Raw genomic sequence first — 15115 nt, forward strand, 5'->3', positions numbered from 1 at the left:
TGGGGTCGGTCAGAAAGTCAACTAATAAAAAAAAATCCAAGTATCCAACAAGTAATTTGTATTTCATAAAATTTGTATCGATTATGGGAAGCAGAGGAAGAGGAAGCAAACAATGAAAGATAATTAGGGAAATAAATCGTTACCTTCGTGGAGAGGTACGTCAAAGTCAAGAAGGTGGCTGCTGAAGTCAACAAACACTCGAAGATGAAGCAAATGACGGAAAAAAAATATTGTTACCTACACTACAGCAGTAGAAAACAAACCCTTTGATTATGGGAAGCAGGCGAAGACGAAGCAAGCAATGAAAGAGAGTTAGGGAAATAAATTGTTACCTTCGCGAAGAGGTATGTAGAAGTCGAGAAGGTGGCTGCTGAAGTCGGCATTTCAACCTCCTTAGTTCTCATGCGAATCACTTGCTAACGAAAAGTAGACGAAGATGAAGCAAACGACGGGAAAAAACATAGAGATACAAAAGGAAATAAATCGTTACCTTCGCCTCCAGGTATGTCGAACTCGACCGAACTATGGCTATCGAAAACGATGGACTTCGCTTTCGTCTTTTAGTTCTCAAATGAAGCAGATACCCTAATACAACTACACCGCTCGGTGGTATATACATATAAACCTAGGTGGTGCCTCGTTAAGCCTCGAGGCGTTACGAATCCCTTCTTCGCACTTTTGTCTAGCACTTTAACTTGAGTGTCATATTTCCATTTAGAATCCTTCCATCTTGTTCCACTAGTCATATTAATAATTGATAAAAATAAATAATTAATATAAATAAAAATACAAATTTAATTATAAATTGATGACATATAACAATGTCTTTGTATGGAAAAATTTACAATTCTCATGTTCTAGAATTGATAACATATAAAAAAACTATATTATTTTAGATTTTAATGGCACAATAGCTTATTATTTATTTATCATCTTTAGTCATTATTTGTAGAGACAACAAAAGCTCGAGGAAGGTGAATGGAAAAAGCAAAATCAAAGTTGGATGTATGAAAATATGTTTGAAAGTTACATGTGAACATATTATTGTATTATGTATGAAAAAATATATGAGCAGAATCAAAATTGTATTTGGCTAAATTATGAATATTCAATTTGTTGTTTATATCTAAATTCAACAATGAAGGTTAATTCTCTCTTCATGCTTCTGCAGATTCACTTAAAGTGTTATTGATAAAATTTTCATAGAAACTTTCATTAGTAGAACAAAAATAACATCATTTGCATAAATTTATATTAAAGAGTTTTTAAAATATTTTTATTTTAAAATCATAAGTATAATGTTTCATCAGGTATTTTAGATGTTTCTGGTCAATGATTTCAACAAATTTGACTTAATTTTAGATTAAACCATAAAAATAAGTTGTAGAAAATATAGAAATACAAACCACTTTGGACAAATTTTTTAAGTTTTGGATTAATTCTTGTGAATTGTTGGATTCAATAAATCTCATATTTAATCAATAATGATAATGATAGATAGCTTTTATCATGCATGATAGATTATTTTTTTTCTTTTTCTTTTTTGGTATTTGAATTCATATTTGAATTTCAATAAGAAGAACATAATTTTCCTGTTGTCAACATTAAGCAAAACCAAAGGAAATGATGGGAATTAAAAATCTTTATCAATTTCAAGATTTGTGGAATGTGCCTGAATTCCCAATTAAGGAAAACTGGTATCTAAAGATGCTATGTTTGCAAGATTTAAATAAAATTAAACTGGAAGCCAAATGTTTTTCGAAGATGAGATTTTTTTGCATCTTAATACAAATAAATGCATGGGAATAATTCATAAATAGAAATTCACTTAGATCTAATGAAAATTATGAGGATATTGATTAATCCCGAAAAAAAAAATGATATAAGATGATCATTCTCAAGAAGTCTATATGATTGACGATTGAAAAAACAACCCCTATAAATGGATTCAGGTCAACAAAAACGAAATAGAGAGTAAGAATTCAGAAAGTCAACTACAACAATAATAACATCAAGCCTTTGTCCCACTACGTGGGGTTGGTCAGAAAGTCAACTAATAAAAAAAATCCAAGTATCCAACAAGGAAGTAATTTGTATTTCATCAAATTTGTATCGATTACGGGAAGCAGATGAAGAAGAAGCAAACAATGAGAGATAATTAGGGAAATAAATCGTTACCTTCGTGGAAAGGTACATCAAAGTCAAGAAGGTGGCTGCTGAAATCAACAATCACTCGAAGATGAAGCAAATGACGGAAAAAAAAAATTGTTACCTACACTACAGCCGTAGAAAACAAACCCTTTGATTATGGGATGTAGGCGAAGACAAAACAAGCAATGAAAGAGAGCTAGGGAAATAAATCGTTACCTTTGCGGAGAGGTATGTAGAAGTCGAGAAGGTGGCTACTGAAATCGGCATTTCAAACCTCCCTCAGTTCTCATGCGAATCACTTGCTAACGAAAAGTAGACGATGAAGCAAACGACAGGAAAAAAGATAGAGATACAAAAGGAAATAAATCGTTACCTTCGCCTCCAGGTATGTCAAACTCGACCGAACTATGGCTATCGAAAACGGTGGACTTCGCTTTCGTCTTTTAGTTCTTAAATGAAGAAGATACCTTAATATGACTACACCGCTCGGTGGTATATACATATAAACCTAGGTGGTGCCTCGTTATGCCTCGAGGTGTTACGATTCGAAGCGTACGCCCTGTACGAAAAAATCGCACGCTCCGCCCCACCCCTTGAGGCTTAAGCCTTGACGCGCATAGCTTCCGCCTTGGCTTGCGGCGCGCCTCTTGCGTGCGCCTCATCCGCCTTGTTATTTGATGCTCTATATGTTTTAAATTAAGAAAACTAAAATTAAACATGCACTCAACACATAGAATATCAAAGACAATCAATAAAATAAAACAAATACTTTAAACATATTCTTGTGATTAATCATATTTATGAAATTCTCTTAATTTATAATCATCATTAAAACAAAGTAATAATGCATTAATCTCATAACATATATTAATCTTTTTATACAATATTCTCAAAAGTTGTATTGTTAAAGCAATCCATAAACATTTGTTAGCAATTAAAACTTGATATCCTTTCATCTAAATTAATTTTTTAGTTATATTTTGAGTGGTGTAAATCTCATTAACTCAATGTATAATGTTTTTAGTGTGTGTGTGTATAAAGAGGTTTCATGGAGAAGTATGGAGAGAATAAGGAGGATCTACATATGATATTTATTGATTTAGAGTAATTATATGATAAAATTCTAAGAGAATTGCTCTGGAGAGTTCTAAAAAAGAAAGAAATTAATAATGCTTATATTCAAGTCATTAAGAACATATATAAGAGTTGTAACTTGTGTTTAAATATAAGCTGGTTTGATCAAGTATTTTCCTATTTCAGTTGGATTACATCAAGGACTAGCTATAAGCACATATCTTTTAGCTTTAGTCATGGATGTTCTTATGAGAATTTACAAGAGGATATACCCTGGGTATGTTTTTTGTTGATTATATTCTTCTTGTTGATAAAACTAAAGAGAGAGTTGAAAGAAAACTTGAATTATGGAGGTAAACATTAGAGTGTAAAAGTTTTCGTTTGAGTGGATGTAAAACTGACTATATGGAGTATAATTTTAGTAGTAACATTTCTAGTGAGGGGTATTACTACTTTAGAAGATCAAGTCATTAATAAGTAAACATTTTAAAAATATCAGGTTTATTGTTCTAAGTGATGGTGAAATAGATAGGAAAATTATTAGTAGAATTAAAATTGGATGGCTAAAAAGGAGGAATGCATTCGACCTGTTGAGTGATAGAAAAGTACCCCCTCAAATTTAAGGGAAATTTTTATAAGATGGTGGTGAGACCTGCAATACTTTATGGCGCAGAATGCTAGCCATTAAAAGAGAAGCATAAAATTAAGTTAGGTATTGCAGAGATAAGGACGTTCAGGTAGATGAGTGGCTTCACTTTTAGAGACAAAATGTGAAATGAGTATGTATGCGAAAAGATTGAAGTAGCTCCAGTGGCGGATAAGATTAGAGAGAGTCGCCTTAGATGGTTTGGTCACATAAAACATCCGGGCCTTTCGTTAACCTGGTTAGGAGAGTAGATATATTATAGTTGGCCTATGTTAAGAAATGAAGAAGTAGACCTACAAAGACTTCATTAGAAAATATTAGAAATGACATTTTTTTTATTAGATTTAAATGAAAATTTGACTCTTAACCTGACACAATGGAAACAAATGATTCATGTAGCCAACCCCATGTATTAAGATAAATGCTTGATGATATTGTATTTGTTGTATTAAATTTCACAATTTTAATTATGATTCATTACAAACACAAAATATTATCAAAAATAAAATCATAGTTAGAATTTACTCACTTGCTCCAATAAAGATAAATAAGTTGAAGGTGGTGTATGAAGGAGATATTAACAATTCTTTTCCTCTTCCCAATCGTCAACTTCCTATTAATCGACCTTGTTGAACCCAAGCAACTGAAGCTGCCGGCTACATAACAAAGAGTTCTTCCCTGCTCGCATGATGTCTTCCCTAGGAGACAACAATGATCGTCATCTCGATTCTCGCTTAATCACCTCCTTCATATGTCCGCCTTTGATACCTTGCTCTCTCAACCTCTATCATATTTGGGGCCCTAAGGGTCAGGATTAAAAAGAATAGCGAGGCCGTTAGACCCATTTGGTTTGAAAAGGAATTTTTTTATATATACACAGGTTGTTACATTATCATCCCATACTAGCAAAACTGATACCAGGCTCTTTCCTGATTTCCTTTGCTCTCATGTCAAACCTCAATCTCCCAGAATCTTCCCATCTCTCTGCTGCTGAATAAATATTCGAGAGCATCACATATGAACTTGTAGTAGGATGGAGTTCAATCAGCAACTTTCCAACTGCTTCTCCTACTTCAGCATCTCCATGGAAGTTGCAGGCCCCAAGCAAGGATTCAAGCAACTCAATCGAAGGTTTAAATGGCAGCTTCCTGACAAGATCAAAAGCTTCTATCAAATGCCCGCTACGGCTGAAGAGGTCAATCAAGCATGCATAATGTTCCATTCTTGGGGTGATATGATGTTTCTCCACCATTAATTTGAAGAAGATTCGTCCTTCTTCAACTAGGCCCGCATGACTGCAAGCTGACAGTATGCTAACAAAGGTTATATCATCAGGACAAGCACCACTCTCTTGCATCTTTAAGAACAGTTCCATAGCTCCTTCTCCATCTCCATGCATTCCATATCCATTGATCATTGTGCTCCAAGAGATTAAATCCTTCTCCTGCAACTCATCCAAGAGTCTCTTTGCAGTAGAAATACTTCCGGTTCTAGCATACATGTCGATGAAAGAATTGATCAGAGAGGTGCTCCTCTCAAAACCACTGCGAATGATAAAGCCATGAATGCATTGAGCTAAATCTAGACTACCCAGTTGAGTACAAGCAGAAACCAGGGTAAGCATTGTTACTGCATCTGGACACACTTGGTAATCCAGCATTTCCTTAAAAAAATTCAACACTTCTGTATGTTTTCTATGTGAATATATTGACATCATAGTATTCCAATAAACAACATTATTTCTATCCATTGTGCCAAAGAGGCGGCAACAGTATTCGAAGTTCTGAAATCTAGCATACATGCAGAGTGATGAAGTGTGAAGAGCGGTCTCTAGATTGTAGAAGTTTCTAAGGGCAAATGCATGGATTGATTTTCCTTGAATATGTGCCTCACAACAAGATAATATATTCAACAAGGTAACTGAATTCATCTTCTGTCCAACTTCTTTCATTTGATAAAACAATTTCATTACTTCTTTTGATGATTTGAATTTTCTGTAGCCTGTCAATAAAGCATTCCAAGAGACAGTGCTTCTAAAAGCCACGCTTTGAAATAGGATATGACTGTCATCCACAGAACCACAATTTGCATACATGCTTATGAGTGCATTTGCGAGGGTTGTATCAGAATCAAACCCATTCTTAATAGCAAGAGCATGAAATGACTTGCCAAGAGCAATATTTTCTGATTTATGGATGCAAGGTAGTATACTGATCATTGTTATCAAATCAAATTTCAGATCTTCTCTTCCAATTTGTCTAAAGAAAGCAACAGCGGACTGAGTGTCCCCAATATCAGTCCATCCACATATCAGAGTGTTCCAAGAAACCAAATTTCTATCTTGCATTATATGGAATAACTTGAGGGTATATTGAAACTGATTGCAATCAGAATAGAGTGCCAAGAGAGCATTCAATAAGTTGATGTTTGAATAAAATCCATTTCTGATGCTATAAGCATGAAGAGATTTTCCCAAGAGCAGATAGATAGACATTGCAGAAGCAGATATGGCACTTATTAAAGAGATTGAATCTGGATTAACCCTTTGGATGATCATATCACAGAAAGTAGCCAAAGCCAAACCTGGTAGACCATTAAGAAGATAGCCGGAGATAATAGAATTATATAGAAGGAGGCTCTTCTCTGGTGCAGTCTGAAATAAATTCTCAGCATCTTGCAATTTATCACTCTTAGCATACATAGACACAAGTGAGGCTACTACTGAGATTTGGCTAGCCAGTCCATCCTTGATTACAATAGCATGAATGGACTCGCCATAGCTGATGTCGGACAGGTCACAGGAGGACGAAAGAACAGATAACATTGTGACAAAATCAGGCCTTTCACCTTCAAAATTCATGAGCTGGAAAACCTCTAATGCTTTGCCCGGTTTCCCATTCTGCGAATAAGCAGAGATCATGGAGTTCCATGAAACCAAATCTTTCACCTTCTGCATCTCAAACAACATTCTTGCAGCAATCAAGTACCCAAAGGAAGAATACATTGAGATAAGAGTAGGAACCAAAGCCTCGTCATCCAAAATCCCACACTTGAGAGCAAAAACATGCAAAGATGCACCAAGACCTGGAGCTCTTAGCCGAACACATAGTGGAATAACACTAGCAAAAATGCTTCCATTAGGCTTCAAATCAGTCAAAAGCATCTCTCTCAATGATTTGAACGCATCTTGATTAAATCCATTCAAACAATAGCCAAATATGAGGGCGTTCCATGACACCAAATCTGGTTCAGTAATTCCATCAAACACCTTTCGTGCATATTCCAAAAGCCCAATCTTGAAGTAGAAATCTACAAGAGCAGTCCGAACCAGCAAATTTCCACCATAACCACTTCTGAGAGCCGCACAATGTGCCTGCTTTCCTGCCCTACATGCCGTATCAGCGGCGCAGGCCTTGATCACAATTGGAAATGTGTAGTTATCAGGTCTTCTGTAACTTGAATTCTGCGAGTCTGCATATAAGGACAAGAGCTGGGCATAATACCCATGATTTGAAAAGATCCGAAGAACCAAGTTTTGCAAGAGCAAGGTGGGATTTTTAACTGAAAGGTAGAAGGATACTGCGGAATGGGGATAGCCGAAAAAGATATACTTATCGATCGCTTCTCTTACTATGGATTCGTACTTTGAGATCCCGTTGACGATGAGGAGGGCGTGAATCTTATAGAGGGATTCGATACAGAGGCATCTGCTGATGGAGGAACTTAGCATGGAGATAGTATGTTACCCTTGGAGGGAATGTTGAGGCCATCTTTTTATTTATTTAGAGAAAAAAAAATTGTAAAGGAGTATTCTAATGAATTATGTTACATTCTAAAATTCATTTGCTATGAATTATGTTAAATCTAGGTAAATTATTTGGCTACTTATTTTAGAATTTAATAATTTAAATATTAAATTAATTATAATATTTTATTATATTAATTTATGATGTAACAATTTTGATTATATTAATTAAATCATAATTAATATAAGATAATATCTCAAATAATCATTACTTAATTTTTTACTAATCCAATTAAATAATAATTTCTATTTGGCTAAATTAAATATTAATAATATCAATTTACTAAATTTAACATATTTTTTTAATTTACCAATTTTAATCACTAGTGTTGATTTAATTTTATAAATTAATGTATCTGTGTATAATTTATTTGATTGAATATTAATAAGTTTAGTTTTTTTATCAATTATGATTGAACTAATAAAATTATGATTTGAATTATATAAAATATAATTAATAATTAATTAAGATATCATAAAACGAATATTAATATGTTTAGTTTTTTTATCAATTACATGAATCTTTTTCCTCCAATGTGTTCTATTAAAAGAAATTCTCATTTAAATTTAATAAAAGAAAATTATTTTTAATACTTTCTAACCAAGTCTTTTAAAGTATATATTTACCTTACATAACATAGGTTAGATCTAATATACTGCTCTCATAATAAGGTCATCAGAAAGCTGGCATTATATGACCAAATCATCTAAGAGAACTCTCCATAATCTTATCTTACACTAGAGCTACTCCAACTTTTCCACCTATATATTCATTTTACATTCTATCTCTAAGTGTAAAGCCATAGATCTACCTGAGCATCCTGATATCTTCAATACATAACTTAATTGTATGCTTCTCTTTTAATGGTTAACATTCTGCGCTATAAAACATTGCATGTTTCCCTTGATGAAACACTTGATTTAAAAAAGGGAGGAAGTTGCATTAGAAGCTCATTGGTAAAGGCAAGGATGTGCATGTTCAAATCTTGCTTAAATCCTGCATAAATCTTGTTATCTAATAGCCCCTAGGCCTAGAACAATTATTACGTCCTCTAACCGGACGTAGATCTACGTCCGGTCAGAGGCTTGTTACTCAATTTTTGCTGGGTATTTGATCAATATTGATAGGTATTGTTTGATAATATGAAGGAATACCGCTCTGGGAAGATCAATACCGAGTTATACAAGTTATACCGAGCAATGCCGAGTTATACCAAAAAATATCGAGTTTTTCTTGGTATTTTTTGGTATAACTCGGTATTGCTCGGTATAACTCGGTATTTCGTCTTCACCTAATGATATTTTCTCGTTATTATTGGTATTTGCTAGGTATTTCTCATTTTGTGCATGCAATCTTAGTGCCGACCAGACGTAGCTCTACGTACGTTCACCGGACCAAATAAAAGTTCCTAGGCCTAGGGGTTATTTTAGGCAGCTATTGATATCTCAAGTATTAAAAATTGTTGGGTGAAAAGTAAATTTTTTAACAGTTTATGGTTCTCATCAAATAATTGTATCAATCTAAGTCTCAAATTTATTAAATTTATTTTGAGATGAATTTAATATATGATGAATTTATTTAACATTTATGGCACTTCACCTATTTTTATTATGTTATCTTGACCCAAAATTTTCTATAACTTTTTAACTTTCACAAAAGTCATAAAATATATTTCTTACAACAACCACAATTGAAAATGAAGGTGTAAGAAAATTTATTCTTATTACATATATTCTTAAAAAGTAGCAAATAAGCTATAGCCAAAGTGATTTATGATAGCTTAATTCAGTTCATACTTTGTCTTTACATAATCTTAACCAATAACCTCTCACCCTGTTGATTGAGGAAAATTATTCTGTGCGGAATCCGAACGTGTTCGGAGGCTAATCCTGGCATGCCACATCATCGGAGCCCAGTGCATCCGGTGATATGGTGCGTCCGGATTCGTCTCCGAATACATTCGGATTCCGTATTTGTTACCTTGTATGTGTGAAATAGGAAGGTGTAAACACCATTCGATTTCAAATTCGAAATCCAACAAATCAGCTATAGTTACACATGCTAGCATTCAAAAACCCTTAGCAAACATATTTTGTGCAATGCACAGTCCCCATTCTTTAGTTAACAACGATTCTCGCTGTATTTCGATATTATTATATTAAGATTAAAAACATTTCATTACATAACTAATGTTTAGCTTATTTTAAAATTAATTTTATTATAAACTTAAATTTTTTTGCCATTTATCTTGATTTCCACATATATTCATTAAGAATATTTTTTTATTATATATTCCCACTTTTTCTTTTAATATTAGAACTTAATTTCAATATTAAAACTTATTTCATTGTTTTAATTTAAATTTTTTCATGCATTAATTCTAGTTATTTCATGCATCATGAATATATATAAATGCTCATGATCTAATGCTTGCATTATCAATCATATTTATCCTATTTATGCCATGCTTTGTCATTGCAAGATATTGGGTAATTATTGACCTCATTTTTGTATGAGGTCACCGTAACCTTTCATAAACTCCAGACCTTAGGATCAATTTAGATCTTAGATCAATCCAGACTTCAAATCAATATTAACTTCAAGTCAATCCAGATCTTAATCCAATTTAAACTCCAATTAAATTTAGACTTCAAACCTTGAGCCTATCCTTGATATGCTTCAATCTTATACAACCAATTTTTATCACCCAAATGATTATAAATGATTTGGGGAATCCAATCCTAATCATTCAAAATCAATATCCGATTCAAATCTAGAAAATCCAGACCAAAATCGAAGGCTAAGGGCTTAGGTCCTGAGATCGAGCCTTTCTCAGTATTTTTTCAAACACTTCAAAATTCAGTCAACTAACCTCTAATTCAGAATATATCAATTGCAAATTAATAAGACGTCTCTGGGGTTTGCCCTCCAAATTTGAGCTCAATCTGACGATTCTAACCCCAAAAACTGAATTGAAATCTGAAGGCTACAAAACCTTTAAATATTTATGGCTTATGCCACTAGACCTATCACTCAATGGAATTTGACCTTGGAGCCCCCTTTAAACCCTTTGATCACTTCCAGACCTTTGATATTTATATGTCAAACACTAACCTATATTTTTCTAGACTCATTTTGACCCATAATTGACCAGAGGTCAAAATGACCAGAATGCCCTTTAAGAGAATTTTTGGACTTTTGACCAAAATTCAATATAATTCAATCTCATCAACCACTAAAACCTTTTCTAGTTGACACTAAACATCATTTGGGCCTGTTGGATCCAAACCCAAACCATGGGTCAACTTGGTTGACCAGGTCAACTTAGATTGACCCAAATGTCACTTAAGGGAAAAACATTCATTTTGATTGAAATGACCTCCCCATGCCTTGGGACCACTCCCAACACATTCAAAATATCATCAAATTTGTTGATCTCATACATAGCCCCTGGGTCAACCTGGTTGACTAAGTCAATCTAGGTTGACCCAATGATTAATTAAGGGACCAAATAGGTCATTTGACTCAAATGATCCTTTTAGAACTTGAGACCACACCAATCAAACTCCAAATATCCAAACAAATCCATTGGACCCAAAATCAGCTCATGGGTTAACTTGGTTGACCAAGTCAATCTATGTTGACCCACTAACCCTTAAAGGGTTTAAATAGGTTAATCCAACCTATTTGACCTCTTCTACCCATATCACCCCTTCAAATCAACTCCTAATCATAGCCTAAGCATGTCTTAATCTTTGGTCAACCAAACCCAAATTGAGTTGACCAAGTCAACTCTCAATCCTTGGTCAAACCTTTATGTCATATGCTCTCACTTACCATTGCTTTGATCTTGACCCATTTTCTTAAGTTATTTAAAATTAATATCTACACCTTCTAAGTGCCACAACATCAGTATTAACTTTTGTTGACTGGTCAAAGCAAGTCAAAAGGCATTTAAACCCCTCTTTGAAGTGGTCAACCCTTTCTTTTAACCTCAAAAGTATAGGCTCCAGGCATGGGGATCACCCAACCTATTTCTCACACCTCCTCCCTGCCACCTCAGCCTCCATTAACTAGTCAAAGGGGTGAGCCCATGCTTAAAATCATTATGGATGGTCAACTCCCTAATCCTATCCCAACACCTCCTATCCTAGCTGCTCTAGGCATTCCATTCAGACCTTAAAGCTCTCCTTAAGCTCCCCAAATCAAGCTTATGGCTTGATTTAGCATAAAATGGCAGTGGTCCCTACTGTGAAAGCCTTCTTTTTTCTTTTCTTTTATGTTTTGGTATGATTTGAGATTTCCTTCCAGGTTCGTTTGGACGCAGTTGGGATCATTCAGGACGAACAGTTAAAACATTGGCAACCCGAGAGCATCGTCCCATGATGAAAATAATTATCATTCGTACGAAGGCAACCCGAGGGCACCGTCCAGGGACGAAATTAATTATCATCTGTAAGATCAGCCTAACAAGGAGATCATCCCGGGAAGAACCCTGAAATCATCCGGACGATCGAGTTCTTTAAGTATCCGAAATAAGATATTTTGAAGAGAGAGAAAAGCAGGAGAGAGAAAGAACGAAGGGAAGAGGAAGAAATTCACGTTTTGGACGTCATCGGTCCATTTTCGTCCATCGCCGTAGTTGGGAAAGTTAATCGACTCGAGGTAAGGCACATTATGACTTTCTCAATTTTTAGAAATATGATTTTTTACGAATTTTCTGTTTAAAATTTTGTTTCCGTTAGCGAAAAATGGGCATATCTTTGCACTGGTAAAACTTTTATTGGGTAACTTTTGGTATGTTGTAAAGATTATAATTTTGCATGTTTTGAGTATTTTCTGAAAGTTTTTCACCGGGTATTTTGAATTATGCGGAGTTTTTATTGAATAAAAATTATCTATATGTTGAAAAATATTGCTTCAGTATAATAAAAGTCTTGAAATGATGTTTTATACTATCTCTGGTAATTTGATAATTTTTCTGAAACTGTGAATTTTTTATCCGTTGAATTTCTGTTGTCTGTCGTTATACTCTCTGACGATTTTCTAATACGAATCTGATTTCTCTGAATCTGATATGATTTAATATTTGATGTGATGTGAATGATATCAAAAGAGAGTTATAAGGGGCTAGAATCCTTCGAGATTCTGTCTGTGTCGGAGAAGAGAGGCATAAGGGGTCAGAATCCTTTGAGATTATGTCTATGTCAGAGATTTGTGATTTGATATATGATTTGATATATGACTTGATATGTGATTTGATATATGATTTAAAAATGTGATTTGTGATTTATACGATTATGTGATACAAATTTGATTCAGTCCTTCTGTATTTGTTATTTGATTTTCATATGATTATCAATTCTGTGTGAATATCTGAAATCTGTTTGTTTATCTATTCTGTACAAATATCTACATTATGTCTGATTATATGATTTATGTACGATTATGTGAATTCAGTACGGCTATTTAATAAACTATTTTAAAGCTTTTTGTGAGTATTATGGAAAACGTTTATGGAGATTTTGATCGGCTAGTGTAATCTTGCTGAGCTGTTAGCTCACTGTGGTTATCTTCATGGTTTTCAGGTTCTGGGAAAGGGAAGGAGGTTTTGGACTAGCCGTTCTGTATCTGATCTGAGATTAAGTATTTTGTACTTTTAACTTTTATACGGTCATGGCTATTCTACTTTTTTGTTATATACTTTATGTTTATAGCCATGTACTATAATGTATATGATTATTTTAATGAAAGAAAGAAAAAATATTGGATGAGCTTTTTTATATATTTGGATGTTTGTAGTTACTCTGCGTTTCTGTAGTCCTATGTATATTGGAAGAAAGTCCGAAAACAAATTCCAAAGCTAGATCCTGAATTCATCCATCGCGACTCAACGCGATGAGATTCATTCTGATCGGGTTGGGTCGTGACAATTAAAGTGGTATCATAGCTGTAGTTTTGGAATTTGGATTGTAAAATAGAGCTATAGGAATTGATCTGTAAGTTTGGTGGGGTAGTTTCAGTCTGTCTAAGTTTTTATTATTTTTGTTTTATGTGCATAGTTGCTTTCTATGTGATTATGAATCTATCAGACCCAAATATGACTGATGGGCATAGTGTTAGTCAAGCAGCTCCTGTGAATAGTTCAACCATAGTAGTTGGTTCAGATATAATTTCACAGTTTGCTATGTTGGTTGCTCAGATGATGAGCGAGACGCAGAATAGAGTTTCTGCAGTTAGATCTAAAGAGGTAGATAGACATCTACAAATATTTCTAAGATTGAAGCCTCCAAGGTTTGAGGGCACTGTTGAGCCCAGAGCAGCAGAGGATTGGTTGAGAAGGTTGGAGAAGACTTTTGATGGCATGCAATGTCCTCATGATAGAAAGGTATTATTAGCAGTTTTTCTGTTGGATGGTGAAGCAGAACGCTGGTGGTGGGCCAGCTGGAGGAGAAATTCTAAGGTACACTAAACTCGTTGATTTCTTGTAAGAATTTTCTGAAGTATTCAGATCTTGGTTTGTACCCCCTTCTGCAAGACAGCAAATGCAGAAGACTATTCTGAGATTAGTTTAGGGGAGCAAGATAGTTATGCAGTATGAGGCAGAGTTTACTACTTTGGCAAGATATGCTCCTTAGTTGGTGAGTACTTCTGCTGAGAAGTGTTGTAGATTTCCGAGGGGACTACGAGATAGTCTGAGGCAACCCCTGGTATCATTTCATATTTCTGATTTCTCTGAGCTTGTGGAAAGAGCTCGATTGATAAAGAATGATCTGATGGCTACTCAGCAGCGGTGGACTACTAGTAGAAAGAGATTCAGTGGAGATGCATCTGGCAGTAGTTTTTCTGAAAAGAAAAATAGATTTGTATCTGGAGATTCTAAGAGGAGTGGACAGTCAGTATCTGCTACAGTTCTGGTAGTGGCAGTGTGGCCAGTTCTGGTTCAGTTAGTGGGGCACCGGTGTGCCAGAATTATGGACGAAGACATTTTGACCAGTGTTATAGGATGACTGGTTAGTCTTTCAGATGTGGTCGACCAGGACATCGGATATCAGAGTATCCATAAGCTAGATTTGATCGACGATCTAAATCCAGATCATAGAGCTTTGTTAGACCGATAGGAAGGCCGAGGGTAGTTCCTCCCTGTACTATTTCTGAAGGATCTTCTGGTAGAGCTAGTGGTTCAGATTTTGTGGCTAGAAGACCACCTAGTATTAATCTATGGGAGTCTAGTAGTTCTGTAGCTCCAGCTCCATTTTAACCACGTGTATACAGTTTGAATCAGCAAGAGGCTCGAGATGCTCTGGATGTGGTGATATGTACGGTTTATATTTTTGAACATCCCTGTCATATTTTGTTTGATTCTAGAGCTAGTCATTCATTTATTTTTTAGCACTATTTTGATGCTTTGCAACTGGCTTCCGTTACGTTACCTGTT

The 15115-nt window shown here is 34.7% G+C and overlaps 1 protein-coding gene across 1 annotated transcript; it reads right to left on the reverse strand.

The window, feature by feature from the left end:
• Window positions 1–4400: 4400 nt before the first annotated feature.
• On the reverse strand, window positions 4401–7654 carry LOC110114381 (putative pentatricopeptide repeat-containing protein At3g01580). Its single transcript, XM_028696100.1, has one exon. It carries the CDS (start codon window positions 7599–7601, stop codon window positions 4764–4766), a length of 2838 nt encoding a protein of 945 aa, XP_028551933.1. The 5' UTR covers window positions 7602–7654; the 3' UTR covers window positions 4401–4763.
• Between the last annotated feature and the right edge of the window lie 7461 nt (window positions 7655–15115).

The sequence above is a fragment of the Dendrobium catenatum genome, unplaced genomic scaffold (assembly GCF_001605985.2).
Source record: "Dendrobium catenatum unplaced genomic scaffold, ASM160598v2 fragScaff_scaffold_716, whole genome shotgun sequence".
Classification (NCBI taxonomy): domain Eukaryota; kingdom Viridiplantae; phylum Streptophyta; class Magnoliopsida; order Asparagales; family Orchidaceae; genus Dendrobium; species Dendrobium catenatum.

Bases quoted from the DNA above. Each gene is read 5' to 3' on its own strand.
- LOC110114381 (XM_028696100.1), bottom strand. From the start codon at position 7,601: ATGCTAAGTTCCTCCATCAGCAGATGCCTCTGTATCGAATCCCTCTAT.